Raw genomic sequence first — 24,874 nt, 5'->3', positions numbered from 1 at the left:
TTCAGTTTCACAGCTTGTGGGTGGATGGGGGAGCTGTTTAACTATTACCTTCTATAGTCCCCTAAATCTACAGACCATAAGTATACAGTCAGGAGGATGAGCTGTGATCTCCTCTATTATAAGTGTATGTCAGGTGCTATGTGTTCATCATCAGTAAATGTGAGCAGAGTGCCTGTGTCCCCTTATATATACTAGGGGGGATAGCTACATAATGAATAAAAAAAAATCCACTCTGATTTATTTATTTATTTTCCCATACATTATGTAATTAGCCCCCAGATATGTTCTGGAAAACTCTAGAAGTTCTTTGTTTCTAATAGGTCATGTGATCTCATTGCGACTGCCTGGAAATTGCTGGTCTTTCTGTTCTCTCAATTAGTCACTATTTCGGTCTCCAGAATTTTTGTATAAAGAATTTGCATAGATTGTGCCACACAGGCTCTTCACAAGGGGCGACAGAAACTTCTCTCACATTACTGCTGATAGAGGTTCCTGTCACACAGTTACAATGAAGGAGATGTTGGAACTCCTGACTGTATATTTATGACCTACAGAGGGTCCTCCCAGCAGTCAGAGATGGTACAGGCTCTAGCTGGTCATTTGATGCAATGCCAATTTATCATTGATTGCTAGCACTGCATAGAGAAAGAGACAGCAGGGGTAAAACCATAAGGATTTGCCATAGTGGAAGCTGTTCTTACTGAGCGCTCCCCATTCTGGAACGGACAGGGGCCCCAAGTCCTAAATAACCATACCACCAGGATGGAATTTTGCATTGAGAGATAAAATGCCAATTACTAGCAGTACTAACCTTGCAGCATGCACATCTTTACTGAATACTTTTCTCGCTTTATGGTTTTGTTATTTCCTACACCGTTTTCTCTTTAAACCTCGAGTTCACAGCGTGACTCCGTAGTATAGGATTTCCCCGCTGCCCTGCATTACCTTTGCCCTGCAGCTTTTGGGAATTTTTTCAGCTTGGCTTTGAGCTCAAAGCCCTTGCAAGTGTCTAATCCTCATTATTAATTCATCGACTACGTAGCTGTACTTTGAAGTGTCTTCTCTCCTTTGTTGCGTCCTGGGTGCCTGCATAGAAACCTCTCCTGCTTTCAGGTTACATAAGAGGTGACAGATGCCGAGAAACTTCTGCAAGAGTCTTATAAGTAAATAAGTTAGAGAAAAGGAAATGCTGAGTACCTGGAAGTCTGCCTGTTCCTTCCTTCACTGCAGGCTTTTATTGTCTTCTGTCAAGTTGGATGTACTGGTTAACAACTACCAATCTCCTACTCTGCCTGTGTAAATCTGTTTCTTCCTGCTAAGGAAGCGGGTTGATGGGTATAAACATGACTAGAAGGACATTTCAGATAGATTGATGCCATGGGTTGTACTGAGGGAGGGCTTCGTGCCAATAAAGGCCCATTTAGACGCAACGATTATTGCTCAAAAGATGGCTTTTGAGTGGTAATCGTTGTCATTTACAGCACAAGATGATTGCGCAAACGATGAGTGATCACCTTGCGCTCCGAGCGGTGGATGCAGAAGACAAGTAGGGACACTTGTCTTCTGCATCCAGCTGTTCCCCGCTCGGAGTGCCCGGCTGTTATACAGCTAAGCGGAGGATGCAGAAGACAAGCTGGGCCGCCCTTTCCTCTGCATCCAGCTGTTCTCTGCTCGGAGCGCCCGGCTGTTATACAGCCGAGTGCTCCGAGCGGGGTATGGAGAACACAGCTGGACCGCTCCGTTCTTCATACCCAGCCTGTCATCAGGGAGCAGGATACAGCCGAAACAATAATATCAGCTGTATCCCGCTGTGAATTCCTGATAATGCTGAAAGATCAGTGATCAGCCACGGCTTAACAAAAACTGCACGATGTCAGTGCAGTTACAAACAACGATTATTGCTCAAAAGATGGCTTTTGAGCGATAATCGCTGTCTAAATGGGCCTTAAGTGAATCTAAATAGTAAGACTATCATCAATACAATTCAATAGGAATCCAGCATTAAAAATGCTGAAATAAGAAGACCCGCCTTCCTGAGAGCTGCCAGAAAATGCTAAAAACCGCTGTCCTGACACAATGCTCCCCTAGTATTTTGTGGGTGAAGTTTGGATCACTTTTAGTGGAAATATCCAGCTGCTGTGGAAAATTAGAGACCTAAAAACTGCAACAGTCAGCAAAAGAAGCTGCACTCTCCGGGCCCCGTCCTCTATTAGGTATAAATGTATAACATCTGGAGGGGATTAACGAGCTTGTAGCCTCCATTTGTGTGGAAAACCCTCATCCTCCTCCGACCGTCAGCTACAATGGTGTAACCATGTGTGTAACATATTACTTTTTCTCCACTGTATGGCTTTAACAAATAACTTTTGTAGTAGATTCTCCAACGTTAATTTACGTGTATAAAGTTGTTAAGTTGATTGTCCATGTTGCAAAGTCTTTTTTTTTTCTTTCTCTCCATTTAATGGGGTATTCCGGGACATGAACTACTGAAGACCTATCCTCCGTATAGTCAAGAGTTTGTCAATAGACAACAGTAGAGATTAGCGAGCATACTCGCTAAGGACAAATACTCGAGCGAGTACTGTCCTTTTCGAGTACCTGCCCGCTCGTGAGAAAAGATTCAGGAGGCGGGGGCGCGGGGGGGGGGGGGGGGGGGGGGGAGAATGCCCCTTTTAAGGTGCCCATAGACATTAAAATGAAGTTGATGGAAATGGCCAATTTTAACTCAAATGGTTGTTCGTTGGGTAGTCGTCCAATGGCAGTTATCATTTGATAAGAAGTTGGCCACGATTGAGATTTTCATCCAATGGTCATTTAAAAGATCTTTCATTTTCATGAACAACCTTTTGAAAATGAAGGATCTTCCCTCGAAAAAACCTTCCCGGAAAGACCTTTTTGTCAGTCGCCCGGTGTCATTGAACATGAATAGCCTGTTTGGACAAGTTTAACAACCAATATGAACTAAAAAGTGTATGGTTGCCTCTGCCAAATGAGTGTTGCCTCTGCCAGACGATTGTTTTTTCAACCATCAGCCTATTTCTGTCTGATGTGTATGGCCCCCTTTAGAAGAGTCCTCCATGCTGCTAGACCCGAGCAATTGATAGTAAACTGCAGCAAAACTTGTTAGCAAGTGCTCCTTTTCTCTGCAGCGCCCCTACAGGGAGAATTAGGCATTACAAGGCATCCTTGTAATGCGTGGACTTGGCAGATCATCCAGAGTCTCACGCTTATAGCTGATCTCTGCTCTGGTTCCTTGCTGGAGATCACTATGGGACAGATTTTTTTGACAATTCGCCTATAAAGGAGAAGGAAACCGCAGCGTCAAGAATGACTCTATACAGAAAGGCGGTGACATTTTTGGCTCTACATGCTGCGCTCATGGGGGGGCTGGTGCGGCCCAACTTGTGACCTTTGCAGAGTCAAACTTTGAAGTGTGTTTTTTGAAACGCCATAGCGTTTTAGAATACAGGCCCTTTGCCCTCATATGGACCTATCTGTCCTGAGTTTATGCTGCCTGTGGTTCGGTAGCATGAACCCGATGACAGAATCCCTTTTAAAGGTAAACTGTATCTAGGTCCTTGTATAAAAGGAGACATTTTAGTGTAGTTTTACAAAAAATTAATAAGAGGAGTCCGGCGGTGTGTTTGTCAGCTAGGTTGGTTGCAGATCTCTGCAGCCGTGGCCCTGCTATCACTGCCTATGTTTGGTTGCCTTTAATGGATATTGACCTCTGTTCACCCGCACCGGCTCTCTTCAGATCCAGCTTCGGGTGCTGTAGGTCTGTGAAGTGGGTGCTGCCCTCTGCTTGCCGTCAGGTGATACCAGCGGGCGGAGGAAACCTGATGTCAGCCATTGACATTGAATGGGGAACACAGCCCACTTTACACGTTGACAGCATCGGTAACTGGATCCAAGAAGAGCCTGTATAATATGTTTGTAGGACATGGCTGTGTATCCAATTGTTGATGGGGGTCATGATGCTATTGGACAAGTTGAAATCTGACTTGCTCGATCCTGGTTTCTCCTTGCAGTAGTTGTTGAAGAGACGGGAGGTTTGCAGGTTTCACATTTAGTGACATACTTTTTGTATTTGCAGCGTCTGCTTCCTGGGAGTCCTGTCGCTGATCGTTAGTTGGGCATCCATGGGCCTGGAGCTTGCTGTGGCAGTGGTAAGCAGAACAATATGTAGTATCTTTCTTTATCTTGTGTTTTCATGTAATGTAGTGTCTTCTGATTTACCAGGATTTATCATACTTCGGGCACAAATACATGGGCGTATGCAAGTTAGGTGCATGAAAATAGCTCGTTTTCACTGCTTTTGTGTTTCCGTCTTTAGTGCGTTTTGGGGGCTAATGCATTTTTTTCATGCATGGGGTGCATCTGTATTCATTTTTGTTTTTTATGCGTGCAAAAAAAAGCAAGAAGGCCCCAATTGATGTCTCTGCATTTTTTTTACTAACGGTTTCCTGGCAACATGCAGAAAAATAATATGCTACTGCATATCCGCTGTGTTTTTATGCTATCCCATAGACGTTAATGGGTGGTTTCAATCCACGATACAGACCAGATAAGAACATGCCGCTTGTAAAAGAGGCACGTATGAATACTCCGATGCGAATCAAATCAATGGGGAGTATGCTGTCCGTCTTATTCTGTAAGAAATACGGACATAATGCAGACAGAAAATACGCCCATGTGAATGTGCCCGTCCACAAGATTAGGATGACCTCTGTATTTGTAGATGCTTTCACGGATACAGAATGCCTGGTTATTCTAACTCCTGTCTCACTTCTTCGCATCAAGGGTTCCAGTGACTTTTGTGTGGATCCTGACAAATTTGTTGCCAAGGTGGTACAAGAAAAATCTGTCTTGAATGCAGGTAATTTTTCTTTCATTTGTTTACAAGTAGAGAGTGTGAGAAGCACTTGAGCATACTAGACAACAGCAAGCTGGGGAGCAGCACTCAATGCCAAGCAGCTGCTGCAAAAGCAAACAAAATCTAAGAATGTGTATAATGGGAAATGAAAATCTAAAGTGTGTGTGTGTGTGTGTGTGTGTGTGTGTGTGTATATGTATATATATATGTATATATGTATATATATATATATATATATATATATATATATATATATATATATATATTATACTGTATATTACACATGTACTCCTGCAGCTTTGGTGATGTACTGTATGACGGTTATAGGAGTTGTTCAAGCCCGTGTAATTACAAATGCTTAACCACTTTAGCGAATTTAAACTACTGATGGCCTATCCTTAGAACAGGCCGTTAATAGTAGATTAGCAGGGGTCCACCACTGAGGACCCCCATTAATCAGCTGTTCACTGGGCTGTTGCGCTGCTGCACTGAGCTAATTTCTGCGAGGAGCAGACTACCTGTAACACCAAGCCCGGCCATTACAATGGTGATATGCACTGTGCGGATTTCTGCAAGCAGCGGACAGTGCCAAACAGCTGATTGGTTGGGGTCCCAGGCGGAGACCCCTGAAGAGCTACTATTGATGGCATATCCTGAGGATAGGCTATATCGGTACTTTACAACTGAACGATAGGCTTTCAATCGGCTGTTTAGTTTGCAGGTAAGTAAGCCTAATGGAAGGTCAGGTTAATAAGGGTTTCCAACATCGAAAACCAGTTGGGGACCACAGGAAGTTCATTGCATAATTTAGTTCTTTGAACTATTGCTGTATGTAAAGCAGACCGCTCGCCTCCTGGATATTAATTATGACCTCTGATCCATCTTATAAGAGCAGATCAATCATTACCAGAAGTGCTTGCAGTTCTTTTAATAATGGGATAGTGTCTAGAGCCAAGATGTCGCCACTATTGCTGGCCGTTTGAGGTCTCTCCCCTCCACACCTTTTAGACATCACCCTGGCACACTGCAGCTGCTCCCCAACCTGCATTAAGACAGATTAGACCCACTAATGCTCGGGTTCAGATGGTTTAAATGGCATCTTCCATTAGTGGTAGGAGGATAATACTCTGTTTTCAGTTTACCGATCTTAGTGTTTTAACCCTTTACCTCTGTGACACTTTTCTGCAGTCCATTGATGTTCGGAGAGCAGTCACATGCAGACTTCTTTGGAGTTATTCAATAGTCCTTTTTGATAAATATTGGCTCATTGCTTCCTTTATAAATGCACTGTATTTAGCAGTGTTATGCCATTGAAAATATATCATAAACCTGATCCTATTTGAGACTTTTCCATTACAATACATTTTTTAATACACTTTGAATCATATACTTCCTCCTATTAACAGTATGAAAGACTAAAAAAAGACATACATTCACACAGTTCAGCCTATTGTCTTGAAATGTTGATCCAGAGGAAGGCATTCTCCCCCCCCCCCCTCTCCCCCCTTCACCTTCAAATCTGGTAATCCGTATAATCCCTGGATCACCGACCCCTCTAAAGTAATCCGCTCAAGATAGGCGTCCGGGATACTGAAGGAAACCCCAAAGGTAATTTCTGAACCAATCGCTGTAATCTTTGAAAATTCCTGGCGAACAGGAGAAGTCCCAGAAGGTTTGAGAAGGGTGAATGTTCCTGTCTTCAAAAAAGAGAAGAAGGTGAATTCAGGAAACTACAGGCCTGTGAGTCTGATTTCTATACCGGCAAAGATCTTTGAACAAATTACTAAACAGCATGTACGTATACAAGTGCTTGAATGAGAATGGAGTAATTAGTCTGCCATGACTTGTTTCTTACAAAGTCATGCTGCTTCTGGTTAATCTAATTTCTTCTAGAACAGAATCCTGGATTGGGTTGATCAGGGAAATGCAGTGGATATAGTGTATCTTGAATTTAGTGAGGCATTTGACAAAGTACCATACTTATTGAAAAAATGGACAAATATGGGAGTGACAAGATAACTGTTAGGTGGATTCACAACTGGCTTAGTGATCATACTCAAAAAGTGTTCATAAATGGCTGCACATCCAAGTGGAAGAATATATCAAGTGGGGTACCACAAGGCTCTGTCCGGGGCCCAATGTTGTTCAACATTTTTATAAAATCTTTAGATTAGGGAATTGAGGGGAAACTGATCAAATTTGCTGACACAAAACTAGGAGGGATAGCTAACACTAAAGAAGTGAGAGCGGATTAAAGAAGATCTAGACAAGCTTGCACAGTGGGCAGCGACTAACAAAATGGTATTTAAGAGGGAGAAATGCTAAGTCATACATCTGGGCAAAAAAATAAAAATAAAATGGCACATACAGAATGGGAGGAGTGGAGCTAAGTAGCAGCACATGTGAAAAGACTTGTGTATACGAATAGATCCTAGACTGAACATGAGTCAACAATGTGATACAGCAGCAAAAAAGGCAAACACAATTCTGGGATATATTAAGAGAAGCATAGAGTTTGGATCACGTGAGGTAATTATCCCCCTCTATACTCTACCTTGATCAGACCCCCAGTTTAAAAAAGACATTGACAAACTGAAGAGCTGTTGTGGTGGTAACCTTGTGTCTACTATTAATAATCACTCTCTGCTTTCTATCACTGAGCCAATTACTTATCCACTTACACACATTCTTGCTCAGATGAATCATTCTCATTTTAAAGATCAACCTTTTATATAACACATTAATAAACGCTTTGGAAAAATCGAGATCTATCACATCCAATGACTCCCTGATCCAGTTTAGAACTTTTCTCCTCATAGAACCAAATCAGATTGGTTTGAAGGAAGCCATCTCTCATAAACCCATGCTGATACGGAGTAATACAGCTATCTTTTCTTAAGGTACTCCAGGATGGTATTCTTAGAAACCCTTCAAACATTTTACCCACCACAGAAATTATTTTATTGCCCTATACTTTTCAACTACACTTTTTGACCCCTTTTTGAATATTGGCACCACATTCGCTATGCGCCAATCTAGTTGTACTGACCCCGTCATTATAAAGTCCTTAAATACAAGAAACTGTCTGCTACTTAATTCCCTCAGAATCCGGGGTGTATGCCTTTTGAATTCAGGGTTTACTGTTATAGAATTTGTCCCTATCCTGACAGTTTGACGTTGGTGCATAGCATATGGCGTAACTTCATGGTCAAGAGAGATGTGACTGCTTGGAACCCACTGATTCCTAGATGCAAACAGCAGAGGACCCATCAGCACTTCCTTTTCCCAATGCCAGCTACTGAAGGTGCTATGCAAAGAACTGCATCATTGCTCCATTCAACAGCAGGCTAAGGCTAGGTTCACACTACCATTATGTCTTCTGTTCAGCTCCATCATCATGGCTGAAGGATTGGAAAGCTAGAGGTGCCATATCCGACACGTGCCAGACATGAACAGCGCTGGACAGACCCCGTTCATTATAATGGGGTCCATCTCGCTTCCGGGATGCCACCTGCCATTTTCCCGACTGAAATGGTTCCATTTCATCTGGGACTTTGAGAGAGATTTGCACTGGAGGCTGTGAGTGGAGACTCCAGCCCAGATGTTAACAGAGCCAAAGCAGCAGTCCTGAATACCAAGCAGCTGCTACAAAGCAAACAGCATTTTAAGGATTTGTAAAAAAGTGAAAGTCAACAACACTGCCCCATTCAACAGCAGGCTGAGAAGCGCTCAATGGCAAACATCTGCTGCAAAAGCAACTAAAATCTAAAAAAAAGTCTAAAAATGCTGCCCTGTTCAAGTGGACATATGGATGTCATGGAGAAGAGTCTCACTCCTTTCATGAACCAGACTAAAGAGCCACTGGCCAGCGTTCTCACTCTGGTGGTGTAAAGGCATCCATGGGTTGCATGACTGGCCATTTAAATGTATAGCTAGTCGCCATGGTGGCTTTGATCTGAGAAAAGAGCGAAAAAAAAGTTTTCGGTGAGACAACCACTTTGGATCTACCCTGTACATGTTTCTCCACTGCCTGCTGTATTACTTGCAGGGACTCCTAGGACAGCTCCAGTAATACCAGATGAAATGATACCAGACAGAAAATCTACATTCTTGCATACCCCGATAACAAGGTTTTGCACTTTGGAGACGAAGCGTTTGTCTGTAGCGCTTTCTCATGTCTAATTTAGTAGCCTGAACTTGTAGAAACCCCATTTAAAACATCAGCGGAGGAGATGATCTGGGGCAGGCAGTCGCTTACAGAAGACCTTCGGAGTCAAACTCACTTTAATATGAGATCGATCCGTTCCTTCAAGTGCAGTAATTACTTTGGAGGATAATACATAATAGATTTTGTTTCCCTCCTCTATAACCGGTAGTTGTCATATATTTAGCTGAGACGTATGCCAATCCTGTATTACTTATAACAACCTAGAGGCCTAAGGCATATAATGAATTCTCTCGTCCATCTTTGCCCGTTATGCATTTTCTTGGGCTACTCGCATACAATGAGTTATACAGTATGGTTTCACTTGACAGCTGTGGGCAGAGGTAGTGTGAATGGCACAATATGCCCCTCCACTACATGACATCTGTGATGGGGCACAGTCTGGGCCTACATCAACACACGTCGGCTCATCGCCTCCAAGGATTCACACTCACCATTTGTGCACGGACAAGCCCAAGGAGCAGGGTCTGCCACAAGGGCAGAAGGTCCTCCTTCAAGGTGGAGTCCAAATAAAATATCTTGACTCTTATTATCAACTAGCTGATTACCCAGCGTTGCCCGTGTATTTTATCTTTAGACACGAAAAGAATTTGTATGTGTAAATAGAGCGAGCAGTAGTAGCATGGTCCCGAATGAATATATATGTATTGTGTGTGTGTGTGTGTACACTTACTGATTAAATATATTAGTATAGGAGGAGGGTCTGGGTAATACTGGCGTAATTAAAAATCAAAAACTCACTGACTTCCCCTGTGATTTTTGTTGCCAATAGCAACCAATCACAGCGCAGCTTTCACGTGTTCTACTGTAGAGGTAAAATGAAAGCTGCGCTGTGATTGGTTGCTATGGGCAATACATATTTCTTTCTGGACAGCTTTCATAAGAGTGGGTGCTGGGCTCATTTCTGTGGCGTTCATAGTGGCTTAGTGCTGCTGGGAAGCTGTGTGATAGTTGGAGCAGAGGAGGAGGTTGTCTGTGTAAGATATTATCTGAGGAGCAGGAGGTTTGTGTAATATATTAGTATTTGAGGAGGAGGTCGTCTGTGTAATAGATTAGTGTAGGATGATGAGGAGGAGGTCGTCTGTGTAATAGATTAGTGTAGGATGATGAGGAGGAGGTCGTCTGTGTAATAGATTAGTGTAGAATGATGAGGAGGAGGTCGTCCGTGCTAGATTAGACTGTGAAATAAAAACCATCTGCTCAAGTGCAATTCTGGAATTCCTCCCCTCCCCACAGGGGGTAGTGGGGCTGTCTTATCCCCCCAAATATTGTCCCCATGGGATGAGTTATATATGTACCAAGTTTGTTTGAAATTGCTCCAGGCGTTCATGAATTATGGTGGCACATACACACATACATATATACATCCTATTTTATATATATATTTGGAAAACCAGCTTACTTGCAGAGTCTTAAAGGGATTAACTAGTAAGACCTTCCACCAACCAAGAAGATCGAGGCAGCCAAAGAGCAGTGGCGGTTCGGTGAAGTCCTTAAAAAGGAATTCAAAAAACTGAAAATAACAGCTGCAACTATTAGGATATAGAAATCTATGCTAGACAAGGGCGCAGAGTTTTGTGGTATGTTGACATGGTGAAATCCACATGTGGAGAATAGACAGCAGCACAAATTCCTAGTCCTATGAATTGGCCACTTACATGGCACAAAATCCTCCATGTGAAGCGGGCATAAATATCCTCTTGCCTTCACCCATAATGCCTACAAGGAGTTGTGAACTTTGCTGTGGGAGGATTCCCAGGTTGCAGTCCCCAGAGTAAGCCATGGGCTGGCAGCGGTAGTAGCATAGTCCGGAATGGATCCAAAGGTTTGAGATGGAAGTGGAACAGCTAGCTACCCTTAAACAATGACAAGGGGGAGAAAGAGGCAAAATTCAGGAACAGCACCAAGTTCAGGATCGGGTTGTGGAGGAAGATCAAGGCTGGAACTGCAGTGGAAGAAGCATCTGATTGCTCAGTAAGTGGATGCGTCCGTTTGGAATTACAATTATAGCTTTCTAATGACTGACGACCTACCAAATCTAGAAAAGAAATTCAAAAGCCAAGCATGCTTATCATTGTAAGGAGATCACAGCAGATCAAATCTCAGCTTTTAGTACAGCTATGAGAAAAAAAGAATAAAGACCTGCAATATCCTACCAAAAGTAATTGGACACCTGAGCAAGAATCAGAAGTCGTATTTATTTACATATGCTACTACTTACTGGGGCTCCTTTGGCCCTAATGACATTGGGTCCTCTATGTGGTATACCTTCTACTAACGTATAAAACACGGGAGCAATCATCACTGAGTAAATGGAGGATGAGCCGGCCAGGGATCGTTGCGGCCCACCTGAATTCACAGTAAACAGGCAGTCGTTGATAGATGAACGACTTCCTGTTTACATGAGCCAATCATCATTCAGAACTAGAACGGAACAAATTTATCAGTGGATGCACGCGTTTATACTGGGCAATTATCATTTAGAATCTGCACGATGATTGGCCCCTGTAAAAGGGCCCTAGGTATTAACATGTGCAAATAATTACTGCTTTTGATTCCTGCTCGGGTGTCCAAGATAGGTAGTAAAAAAAAAAAAAATCCCCATGAAATATTCTATAAGTCTTTTGGGGAAATAATAGTATTTTTAGTTTCAGGCTAATTTAGTATGAAATTAAAAACAAAATGCCTGGTTTCTTTCAGAAAAAGCGCCCCTCTTTTCAATAGGCTGCATTTGGTATTGCAGTTCAGCGTTTTTTGCTTTCAGTGGTGCTAGGCTGCATCATCAAACAAAGCCTGTTGGGAAAAGGGTGCTTTTTTTGGAAGGAAAAGAGCATCCATATGTTTCTAATCTCATCTAATTTACAACTTCTGCGCGGTACACAACGTAACATGGAAGAGTGCTGTAAAGCGACTATAAACATGTAACCCGGGCCAGCATGTCATCCAGGCTCTGCGCTTCTAGATCTGATGCTGTGCCTTTCTCTTACGACGACACAAAGTGAAGATTTATCAGAAGCGTCTTTATGTCATGCGGTACTGCCAGACCCAGCACTACACCATCTCCTGCCTACGACCCGTACAGGTTAGGAGGCCGAGTGCAATTGTGCTGCCTTTGGCTAATTACAGCTTAATGGTCGGTCTGAGCAGCAGAGCGGTCACACGACGGAGGAGGATGAACAGCTGGTGGAGGCCGCCACAAAGTAGAGCAATGAATAATACAGCACATCTGTCAGCTTCCATTGGCCACAGCCACAAGCCGCTTGCATGCTTTCTGGTAGACTCCATACACAGACGCGCACGCACCACGTCTCCTGAGAGGCGCATGAAATATTCAACGTTTTCGTCATTCAGACATCAAGAAAAGAATTTCTTGGGATGTTCGTGGCGGTGGGGACGGGGTGCAGAATGTTTAAAGGAACGCTTACTACCTGGGGTTGGACTTGATGTTGGCTCTCCAATGTCTTGATTGTTCTATTCATGCCCATACTGGCAGCATGATGTTATAGATGTTCACGATTTGTTGTCATCAGTTGTGAAAACCATGGGCTCTGTGTGAGAGGGGCCTCATTTATGCAAGGATACTCAAGTATTGTAGAGACGGTAATATCGACACATAGGGTGAATGTGTTTGCGTCGGTATTGATTTATAATCTCAGTTCTGATGGTGTTTTTTGTATATATAGTAACCATAATTGCTGCTTTAGTATAGAATATGGAGGTCAGGAGAGATCAAAATAACACTGTGTAGTGTGCTATGAAACCCCTCTCTCCTGTCCCCCTTACTCTGTTCTCACCTTTTTCTTCTCTCTTGCTCTCGGTCCTCAACCCTTTTGTCTTTCTTGCTCTTTGCCCTCAACCCTTTCTTTCTTGCTCTTTGCCCTCAACCCTTTCTTTCTCGCTCTCTGCCCTCAACCTTTTGTCTTTCTCGCTCTCTGCCCTCACCCCTTTGTCTTTCTCGCTCTCTGCCCTCACCCCTTTGTCTTTCTCGCTCTCTGCCCTCACCCCTTTGTCTTTCTCGCTCTCTGCCCTCACCCCTTTGTCTTTCTCGCTCTCTGCCCTCACCCCTTTGTCTTTCTCGCTCTCTGCCCTCACCCCTTTGTCTTTCTCGCTCTCTGCCCTCACCCCTTTGTCTTTCTCGCTCTCTGCCCTCACCCCTTTGTCTTTCTCACTCTCTGCCCTCACCCCTTTGTCTTTCTCGCTCTCTGCCCTCACCCCTTTGTCTTTCTCGCTCTCTGCCCTCACCCCTTTGTCTTTCTCGCTCTCTGCCCTCACCCCTTTGTCTTTCTCGCTCTCTGCCCTCACCCCTTTGTCTTTCTCGCTCTCTGCCCTCACCCCTTTGTCTTTCTCGCTCTCTGCCCTCAACCCTTTGTCTTTCTCGCTCTCTGCCCTCAACCCTTTGTCTTTCTCGCTCTCTGCCCTCACCCCTTTGTCTTTCTTGCTCTCTGCCCTCACTCCTTTGTCTCTCTTGCTCTCTGCCCTCACCCCTTGGTCTCTCTTGCTCTCTGCCCTCACCCCTTGGTCTCTCTTGCTCTCTGCCCTCACCCCTTGGTCTCTCTTGCTCTCTGCCCTCACCCCTTGGTCTCTCTTGCTCTCTGCCCTCACCCCTTGGTCTCTCTTGCTCTCTGCCCTCACCCCTTGGTCTCTCTTGCTCTCTGCCCTCACCCCTTGGTCTCTCTTGCTCTCTCTTTTACACTCTGCCCCCACCTATTCTTCCTCTTACTCTGTCCCCCCCCATGTAGTCTCTGTGTCTGACCTAATAACCTGCAGTACCCTGTAGTGGCCTCTTACTTGGGGTCAGGGCTGGCAGGGTTTCCCTCTCCTTCGCTTTGAAAGCTTTTACTTTTAGCAGAGCCTAGGTGGGAGATGAGATGCTGACGTGTCTGCCAAGTGCAGCTTATTAACATAGTGAAGCTGAAGCAAGACTTTAATTAGACGGGGGCAGGTGATGTTTACCGCACAGAGTCTGGTCTATCCCGGGATGTCTCTTCACTTCAGCAGATGAAATGTATTCAGCGTTGTTCCCCTCCCTTCCCTTTCAGTCTGCACTTGGATCATCTGCTTTGCAAATCAAAGTCTTAAATTATAGATGTCGTGTTCTTATTTAGGCTCTGAACAAACACTTGGGACGTGCGGAGCGGGTCCTTTTGAAGAATTGTATTATTAAATAGAAACCTGCCTTATTTTGCTATCGGTGCACACTGGGGACCAGCAGCGGGAAAATACAGTGCCGCTGGAAGTTTCCGTACTGTCAGTACCTGCCATATCAGACCTCGACCTTGGGCCCAAAGCCCTGGCATGTGAGGTCCACTCCTGAAAACCCTAAAGGGTTGTCCTAAGAGCGGGCTGTGCAGCCTCTCACCAACCTCTTGCCCAAAACATCTGACTATTTCTTATCAGTCCAACACTGGTAATATTTTTATGCAATGTCCGAATGCCTTGAATTTATGGATCAATTTTTGGACCTTTTTAAGTGACATTAGATAATAACCATTATCAGTCCCCAGGGGTTCCAAAGCTGGAGGAAAAGTGTCTGCACCAGTGACTTATAACCGGTGGCTCCCTAACTGCTGCAAAACTACAACTCCCATGATGGGAAAGTAGTAGCCTTGCAACAACTGCAGAGCCACTGGTTGGACACCTCCAAAGGTATGTAAAAGGCAGGTTGGCAGAGTAGCAGGCCAAGTTATGACACCTAAGATCATGACTTGTGCATGTAGACCAGGGGTGAGAAGCATCTGGTCTCTGATACTTCTCTGTGTGGCCTCCAACCATGTGGACATAAATGCTTGTCTGTATGGCTGCTCACATGTAGTTAGAGCGAAGAGGAATAGCGTGCAATCCAGGATAGGAAGATAGTGATGGTGTGCATGTAGCCACTTCTGGGTCCCCCATACATCAGGAGAACAAGGATCCTTGATCCCTGTTTGGCGTCTCAAAATGGTGTATATGAATTAGAGATGGCCGTTTATGTATGCTGCTCTCTCCATTGTAGTGTATGGGTGAAGTGAACGCTAGCCTGTAACCAAATTACCCATCATCTACGAAAGTCACCCGCTGCATGGTATTTTTCCCTCTGGAGTATGGCTAAGGAAGAAGGGGTGCCAAGTTCACTTCCACTTCAGGGACTTTGAGGACCAAGTTCCACTTTCAGGCTCCCACATATCAGACACTTATGACACATACCTTTCTTATGGCTTAGATGGTTAAGCTCCTTAAGTTTTATTACGGCCCTTAAAAATGATCCAATGTGGCCTTTGGACCAGAAAAGATTGTGCTCCCCAGATGTAGAGTAATATCTTGGGATATTACTAAAGTAGTAAAGAAAATCAGTATCTGTATGTAAGGGACTATCACAGAGCGGTCCGAAATCTCTAAAGAAGGACCATGCCACCGGAGAGTGCTCTATGCTTTTAGATATGAGTGCAGACAATGGTAGTCTATCTCCAGACTCGCAAGGCGGCAAGTTTCTTGACTCTTCACCCCCCCCCCCCAAAATGTGTTGATAAACTGCACATCTCGCCAGGGCCTCCGACCATTGTTGGCATTAGAGAACTAATGTCTATTTGCTTCCTATTGCATAAACGCTGAATGTTCCTGTAAATGAACCTTTATAGTGATGTAGCCAGACATCCATTTACAGTTCCCGCTGAGTCTAATTGCCCTTCTAGAAGTGAGAGATGTAAACACACTATGTATATCTAATGTAAAAGGTTTTCCATCCTTAGTGATTCCCTGCGGTCCTTGAGCTCTATGCTAAATGGCTTGCCTTCTGTATTATGCTGATAAGGCTGAAATCACGTTGTGTCACGGCTGCTGCTGCACAAGCATTTATATGCATTTATATAGATTTTCTTTTTCTTTTTTTTTATTTCTCCCATCAGAAATTTTGAACTACTATCTGCTCTGTAACCCGGGATCTGCTAATCCTTTCCAGCAGGTAGGTCTTTACCCTCTGCAGCTCCTGGTGGGATAACGTTTGTGGCTATGAAACTTGGAGACAAGTCAGCAGTATTTTTTTGTTTGTGTATTACAAATGCAGGAAAAAAATACAGTATTTTTTTATAGCGTTATTTTGCATAAAGGCATCTCTGAACTCATTGAAGAATAAAGCTCCTTGAAATGATCCTGCCGGATCCGCTCCAATACATATTCCTTCCTTATAAAAGAAGCGTTATGTAAGAAAGTTAGAGAGACTGCGCCTACTTTTAGTCCTTTAAGCTAAGCTTATGGGCTAAAAGTATGTGACCCGCTAAGTGCAGGGATGTAAACGTTCTACTTGCCACCGCCTTCGTTCTGTTGGTGTGAGTGCTGCAAGCCACCACTGCTGCGCTGCTAACTAGTCCCTCGTTCTAATTTTATAATGGGCGGACTACTTGGCAGCGCAACTCAATGCACTGAGCGGCGGCTTCCAGCGCTCCCACCAGGGAGACCGATGGGGTAGGAGGCTTGTTTCACACGGCCGAGCTCAATATTGGGCTGTGAAACTCAGCCTGATTATTGCGCTCGGGAATGTGCGATGTGCTGGTGGATGCAGGTGGTTTTGTGTCAAAAACTCCTCCCTTCACTTCAGTACAGTTGTGATTTCTCTCCCCCCCCCCCCCCTCGCCCCCCCCCCCCCCCCCAAAACACGGCCTTCCGCCATGTCGAAGGATCTTTTAGGGTTTCCCATTGTTTTCAATGGAGAACCCTTGTATCGCACTCACGTCCACATCACACGTTGTGCGATGTGTTTTCCAGCCCCATTGAAAACGATGGTGAGGTGTTCCGAGGGAACGCCCAAAAATAGGACATGCCGCGGTTTTGCTCCCGCACCGCGATGTGGGAAAAAATCACTCATGTATATAATAATCTCATTCAAAAGTATGGAGTTCATATACGTGCAAGATGTGTGTCTCGCTACGCACGAATGTCGCACGTTTTTTTAAGCTGTGTGAAAGCGGCCCAATACTTACATCCCAGGACTCACCAGTCGCCTACTTGTAGCCCATAAGCTTAGCTGTTAGAGCTAATAGTAGGTCAGGAACGCTGTCTTTTCTCCTTAGGGAGAGCACTCATCGGTGGCGCTGCAGAGGTATTGCTCCATCTCTCTTATTAGCTAAAAGGAGTTGACCGTCCCTTTAAGTAGTTTATTGTTTGCATGGAGAGAGAAGCAGTGATTTAATAAGGAAGACCACAAGAAATGTATATGATCTGGGCCAGACAGACATGTATGGAGGTCCTGGATGCTGCATTTTGAAAGGGATTGTCTCTAATGGGTCAATTCCTTTAAAGTATAGGATAGGCAGGAAGATTGAGCTCGGACATATGAAGTTTCTGCCATTTTGATTCATTATGTCCATGTAAAGTGCTAAGAACTCAGAGCGCGCCTGTGAGTCCTGCTTCCCCCACCCGCATTTGGAAGGCACCTCAGAGTCCTGCCTACTTCTCCTGCTCATGCTTGGAGACAGTTTGCAAGTCGTGCTTCCCCCGCATTGGTTTAACTGTAGAGGATGCGGTTGCACCCGGGCCCAGGAGTCTTGGAGGGCCAATAAGGCCTCTCTTCTCCATATAGGGAGCCCAGTACTATGAATAAAGCCTCATGTCCACGGCACACACAGATTCTGTGTACGAAATCCAGCCCTGCCTGCGGCCAGCGATCCCTGCTTACTTGCATTCCCCGGCAGCTGTGTCCGCGTGGCTACCTCCACTTCCGGGTTTGCTGTACTGCGCATTGTTCTCACTTTTCGCCGTCGGACATGCGCAGGAGTTTGTTTTTTTCTTTAACCTCCTGCTTTCCCACAGATCCGGGGCACGTCCGCAGCGTCAGCTGCGGGTGTGCCTTAGATCGGACGGCTTACATTGACTTCATTGGAAGCCGTCAGTGTGGGATGTGAACAAAAATGGAGCATGGTGTGATATATATTTTTTTGTTTGTTTTGTTTTTTGTTTTGTCGATTTTTTTGCAAATCAGATTTGCCCATGGACATTGGGCCATAAGCATTATAGTTGGGGGTCCTGTTACAGGTTTTGCATTGGGGTCCAGGAGCTTCAAGTTACACCTCTGTTCTCGCACCTATGCAAAACCGGTTGACATGTATACTCGGGCATATAGGAAAAGCCTTCAGCCACTGGGAAGAGGATGCCGGACTCGCAGGCTGTAAGAGCTCTAGCAGCTTCTCTCTATGACTCACATAGAAGTGGAGAGACAAGCACACATGGATGGTCACCCCTCCATTCATTCTCCACCCTCATGCTGCTTAGGGCACCCTGCGCATGGATATCTTGTGGATACAGCCTATGTCTAAGGTGGGAACGCCCCTTTAATTTTATATTGTATGAAATCTTGCAGAGACTCGTAAAATCTGCTAAGATGCGTTTGGGGCCGCTGAAAGGTTCCTTCAGCTGACCTATTGTGAGAGGAGGGCCCATCACGAGGAAGCGAGCCTGGCTCTTTCCACCACTCTCTTAGAGTTGAGAGAACAGTGCGGCCACCTCTGTCTAGTCTGCGGCTGCATCTTGCCGTTACTAGCTGCCTTGCCTAGCTGAATGGTGTGAACCCCCCATCTATCAGACCCTTATGGCATATTTCAAGCCCATTGAAGACAGTGAACAAAATAAGGTATATTCATACTTCTAGATAAGCGGTCATCAGGAGTCCTAAAGGGATTGTCCCACAGTAACAACTTACCACCTACCCACTTGGACCTCTCATGACAATGAGGGTCCAGAATTCCCTATTTGAATGGAGCGGTGACGTGTGTTCACTGCCAGTAATAGCTGAGTGCTGTGCCTGGCCATCCCCATCAGACCCACAGGGCGTGAGATGCAGTAGGGTGTGACCACCGCTCCAGGGGGCACGTGAGAAGTTATTACACTGGTACAACCTCTTTAAGTGGATTGGCTTAGTTACTAAGTAGTAGAAACCTTTTGGTGAAGAATCCCATCCATGATGATGGTAGCGTGGTCGCCACTAGTTTTTATCATTCTTGGCGGACCACAATGTACATTTCTTGTAGAAATGCAAAATAACCTCCTTATGTGTGTCTTCTAGATGCTGTCGAGCGGCCACAAAGCCCTGGTAGAGATGCAGGATGATGTCCTAGATCTATTGCGGTCCGCAGTTAAAGACTACCCCAAGTCCATGGTAAGTGTGGGAGTCATCAGCCTTACACCACATTGTCACAACTCTCATCCGGAGACATAACTGTGCTCCGCTCCTTGGTTCCTGCATGCCACGGAGGGTTGGTGAATGGTCACTCACATCATGTGGACTGAGGTGTTGTTTTATTACACGCAGGATAAACTTGTCAACATCCAAGGAGTCCTCAACTCAACGGAGATCAATCTGCAGCATCTAACGGCTCTGGTGGACTGCCGGGGCTTACACTTGGTAAGGGCTATGCCCAGCCTCTGTGATGTATGGACACGAGATGTTTGACAACATGTTAAGATGCCTCTTTTGTGTGTTGTCCCCTTTAAGGATTATGTCCAGTCTCTCACTGGCTTCTGCTATGATGGAGTAGAAGGGCTCATCTACCTGGTACTCTTCTCTTTCGTCACTGCCCTGATGTTCAGCTCCATAGTTTGCAGTGTGCCGCATACCTGGCAGCAGAGGAGGTGAGTCCGTATCCGTATATCATTGATGGCTGTCCACTATTCCTTTCTTATATTGGCTGACCTTTTTAAAGTTGTCTTTTTTACACTTTCTGTTTTTAGTTGTATTCTAAGTATTCCGAGTTATCAGCACAGCACTGTCTGTTTTGTAGTGGCTTTACCTGGCTTTGCAGCCCGATCCCATTCACTTAAAAGGGTGTCCGCAGGGAGAATACTATTGATGAGCTATCCTCAGGATAGTTTATCAATAGTTGATCAGCTGGGGTCCACCACTCGGGACCCACACTGATCAGCTGAGTGGGGGCTGGCTGACAGTTCCGCAATTACACAGGAGTCTTGAGTGGAAGTCTCTGCTCCAACCTCTGTGTAGTGGCCAGCGCTTGTAACTGCAGGCACGGATCGCGTTAATTTCAATGAGAGCCGTACTTGCAGTTACAAGCACTGGCCACTACAGAGAGATCGGTGCAGAGACTTCCTCTCCGACCCCTGTGTAATTGTGGTACTGTCAGCCGGTACATAATCAGCTGATCGGTCGGGGTCCCGAGTGGTGGGATATTGATAACCTATCCTGATAGGTGTTCTTGAGTAGAATGGAAGATTGGGGCAGCACCTCCATGTCTTATTCAAATTGGATTTTAGGAAGTAACCAATGGACTTGGGGGAAACTTTATTTGGAGACGATGCATTCAGGGTCAAGTTGATGAAGGGCTGATCTAACCACAACAGTGTATGGTTTGCCAATAGAATTTCCCCATATTTCCCATGATTCTGTGCAGCTCTGTTGCAGTATTTGGTCGCCTGGTCTCTCAGTTAGGAGCGTCTGGACTTGTTTGTTTTTTTTTCTTTTTAAAGCCTGTACTCTTAATGCTGCTTTAAGGATCTGTCTCTATAATTTAGGCCGGGCTCAAACAAACGTATTTGTATTGCGTATCACGCGCGCAATGTACACGCTCGTAATGCGTGCTGAAGGGCATCAGTGAAAGTACATTGATTTTCATTGTTCCGCTCACACATTGCGTATATTACGCACGTAAAAAAAGCATGCAGCATGTTCTATTTTACCGCCTATTACGCGCGCACAGCCCCATTGTTTGCCCTGGGTGCGTTCAGAACGCATTACATATACAATTACATTGCGTATTGCTGTGTTTTTTACGCATGTTGCTATTAGACATGAGAAGAAAGGTTAAAAGAAGAAACCAGGAAGTGGGGGCATGACAACGTGGATAAAATACGCGGCGCAAGCACAGGCATACGTAAGCAAAAACACAACCATACGCAATTTCACAACCAAGTAAAATGCTGTGAGTTTTACGATGTGGTCCTGTCGGCCCAGCCTTAGGCTGCCTGTCGATGGGCGATTGTTTATTGCGTTACCCACGCCAATAATTCGGCAGCGGGTAATGCAGTGAACGCTTTCCATAGTGTTGCTATGGAAAGCACAGCCGCAGCGTACAGGAGTGCAGAATCATAGCGATTCTCCGCTGGCAGGATCTAAATCGCAGAATGCCGCGATTCTTTGCGGTGAGCCTGTCAGATTGGCTTACCGCAGAGAACTGACTGCGGCTTCCCTGTGGCAGAATATCGCTGGCGGTATTCCGCAACGACCGTGGACAGGAGGCGTTAGTCACAGGTTTGCATCCTATCCAGCGATTTCTTGAACAACATCTGCCACCTAGTGGTTGTGTAGCAGATAGCATTATTTGTACTTGAATGTGTTATAATAAGGAGGCATGCAAGTCTCCTAAGTCGTATGCAGACCTACAACTGTGAGTTTGGATTTTGTACTTTGGACGTGATAGAAGGTGGATTTCTACTTTGTCATGATGACATTTGTACACTTCGCATATACGTTCTTTGAGTTATATTTGCCTCCTGATGTAGTTATATATTAACCCCTTGCGGATGCGGCTTTTTTTTTTTCTGTTCCATTTTCAGTTTTTCCTCACCAAAAAAAAAACCAAATGATTACTCTTATTTATCCATTGACGTCGCTGTATGGCGGCTTGTTGTTTTGCGGGATGAGTTGTATTTTTCAATGGTACTTGTTAATATTCCATATAATGTACTGAAAAGGTTTTTAAAAATTTCCAAGAATAAGCTGGGGAGAAACGAAATTCCACCATCTTTTGGAGGGTGTCTTGATTCTACTGTCTGCACACTGCAGCAAAAATTACATAATGGTATTTTTTGGGGGTCAGTACATTTACTATACCACATTTATATAGTTTGGGGTTTTTTTTTTTTGCTGTACTATTAAAATATAAAATATCTTTGGAAAAGAAAATTATTTTCTGCTGCCATCTTCCGACAGACATAACTTTATTTTTCCATTGACGTTGTTGTGTGAGGGCTCGTTTTTTTGCGGAACATCCTGCAGTTTCTATTGCTACAACTTTGAAGCACATGACTTTTTGATCGCTTTTTATTACATTTTTATGTTTTCTTGGAGACGGGGAGACCAAAAGCACAATTTTGGTGGTGGTGGTTACCCCATGTGGGGTAAATAATGCATTAGGCCGCCTGCAGACGGGCGGAAATTCCGTGGTGGGGTTTCCGCCGCTGAAAGCCTGCATTGGATTGCGTTAACAAACGCAATCCTATGCAGACGGCCGCGGTTTGGCCGCGCAAAATTTCGCGCAGCAGACAAACCGCAACATGCGAGTGCCGCACAGAAACGTCGCTGCCGGCTCCAGTCTATGCACCAAACCCGGGCGCGGATGAGTACACGCCGCTTTCTGCAGGCGCTCGGGTCGGGTCCCGCGACGAGAATCCTCGCAGCCGGATCTGACCCGCCCGTCTGCAGGCGGCCTTACTCTGATAGATCAGAATTTTATGGATGCAGCGATACCACATATGTTTTGGGGATTTTTTATTTACAGTTTTTATTATAAATGTGGCAAAAGGTAGTTGTGTTTTTTTTTTTTTAAACTATTACCTTTTTATTTTAATAACTTTTTAAAACTGATTTTTTCTTAAATATATAATATTTTTTTAGTCCTCTTTCTGAGAGCAATAACCATTTTATCTTCTAACACGGTACCAAATTTTTCTCTTTTGGCAATTTCAGTATTTTTTCCCATTTTCCTGCCAGGGGTAGTTATGAAGATGGGGACGAGGAGGCCACTACACCAGGGACACGGCAGACTCATGACAACCTCTACAGGGTGCACATGCCAAGTCTCTACAGCTGTGGAAGCAGCTATGGCAGCGAGACAAGTATCCCAGCGGCCGCACATACTGTGAGCAACGCTCCCGTGACAGAGTACATGTAAGTACATAGAAGGTGCTATGGACAATAAGGACGGAGAGGTGTAATATATGGCAGAGTCCTATTGACTTTTTGCACAAGGTTGCGGAAGCTTTCTCCATATGGCCTCTTGTTGTATGCGGTGTTACATGCGCCCCTTCCTCGCGTATTGCAAAAAAAATCTGGACAATTCATCCAAATTTCACCTTCACAATCATGAGTTGGTCTTTTGTGTTACATCGCTTCATATTTGCATCCAACATTTGCATTAAATCCGTACTGTAAGGCTGGAGAGGGCAGCGCAGGAAACAAGGAGGCTTGACCTGCCCTGAAGGAGTTAGTTCATGAATACACTGTACTTCATAACTGAGACGTACCAGGAGAAAATATTAAAAGAAGGTCATTTTAGTGCACATAAAAAGTAGAAAAATTCTTTAACCCTGTAAAGATCAGGCACGTTTGGGCCTTAAAGGGGTTGTCTCGTTATTAACTATTGATGGCCTATATTAAGGATAGGCCATGGATATTCAATCAGCAGGGATCTGCTGCCCCCAGATTTGTGCAAATCAGCAATTAGCCAGGCTGGTGTACTTGTGCTTTGAGATGATCTCTGCAGGAAGTAGACAACCCCATTCTTACTGCAGTGGCCAGGCTTGGTATTACAGGCAAAGTTCACATCGAAGTGAATGGAAACTTTGCCTATAATACCAGGCCAAGCCAATGCAATGGGGGCAGAGCTGTCTGCTCCCTGCAGAAATTTGCTCAGTGCATGATCCCAATGACCTGGCGAACAGTTGATTGGTAAGGGTAAGTTGATTGATCTACTATTGATGGCCTATTCTAAGTATAGGCCATTAATAGTTTGCAATTGACAAAACATTTTAATAACCAGCTCCATTTTTTTGTTTCTGCGTCTCTGCAACTTTTTGCTGTATAAGACTTTGTTTTATGCCGGAGAAATTGTATTTTCTCATTCGTTTTTTCTCCTGTTTAGGAGTGCAGACAAATTATTGTGCAATTTTATATAATTAGATTTTGCAGCACAAATACAGGAAAAACACACATCTTCACAATTTTTATTTTAATACCATTCAAAATCCACTTTGAATGACCTGTTAGGTATTTCACGCATCCGAAATAACCTGAAGAATCTAAGTGTAGGCTCTTCTTTTGTTTTGTTTTTTCTTTTGTCGAACTATGCAAGAAAATGTATTTTATACCAAATTTTTTAATTCAATTTATTTTTCTCCTTTTAATAATTCCATTTAAGCGACTCTCCAATCCTGGGGAAACAAGGATGGCTGAATCACTTTTCTGACCACTTAATGCACCCTGTGCATTGAGACATTTGCAGGCTGCTCTGTCAGGCCAGTGCTGTTCACATGATGATGGTCAATCAAAATGGGTGCATACTGAGATCCAGTGGGCATCAGGTAGTCAGAGAAGTGGAGTGGCCATCTTTGTTTCTCTAGGACCTGGAGGGTTGCTTTTTAACCCTTTGCAATCCAATTTTGGATTCATGGTTTCTTAGGGGAGCTTTCTCTTTCTGCCATTATACAAAGGAGCCATCTGCTGGCTAAAGCCAGTACTGCAGTATATGACAGGCCAGAGAGGCCCCCGACAATAGAGTGGACGGCAATATACAGTAAGAATACCCTGTCGGACGTCTTCTGACATCAAAACTGCACAGGCTTCAATCAGAATGTAGGAAGATGGCAGCAATTCCTCAACCTTTTCAAATCCATCTTATAAACCTGTAATGCATTTGCATACTTCTTTGTGCTAGTACATTATAATCAGTGCCACTATGACACAGGCCATTGTTAGGGCAAGGCTTAAATTGGCCATGCATATTGGATAATTGTCTGCCCAACCCATTGATTTGATGATAATTCTGCTTAGAAGATAGTCCAGGAGAGAAGAGAGAGGA

General features: G+C 44.5%; 1 protein-coding gene across 2 annotated transcripts in view; it reads left to right on the top strand.

The window, feature by feature from the left end:
• The window catches only part of TTYH3 (tweety family member 3), a 105,268-nt gene that overhangs the window by 56,075 nt on the left and 24,319 nt on the right, over positions 1-24,874 (top strand). For both annotated transcript variants that reach the window (XM_066576403.1, XM_066576402.1), the window contains exons 6-12: positions 4,097-4,169; positions 4,804-4,879; positions 15,983-16,038; positions 19,132-19,224; positions 19,378-19,470; positions 19,561-19,697; positions 22,789-22,965. In XM_066576403.1, coding sequence (XP_066432500.1) covers positions 4,097-4,169; positions 4,804-4,879; positions 15,983-16,038; positions 19,132-19,224; positions 19,378-19,470; positions 19,561-19,697; positions 22,789-22,965 — 705 coding nt within the window. The remainder of the gene's footprint in view (positions 1-4,096; positions 4,170-4,803; positions 4,880-15,982; positions 16,039-19,131; positions 19,225-19,377; positions 19,471-19,560; positions 19,698-22,788; positions 22,966-24,874) is intronic.

This window comes from Eleutherodactylus coqui, chromosome 8, assembly GCF_035609145.1.
Source record: "Eleutherodactylus coqui strain aEleCoq1 chromosome 8, aEleCoq1.hap1, whole genome shotgun sequence".
NCBI classification, from domain to species: domain Eukaryota; kingdom Metazoa; phylum Chordata; class Amphibia; order Anura; family Eleutherodactylidae; genus Eleutherodactylus; species Eleutherodactylus coqui.
Note: the sequence above shows the minus strand (reverse complement) of the source record. Positions and strands in the feature narration are given on the sequence as shown.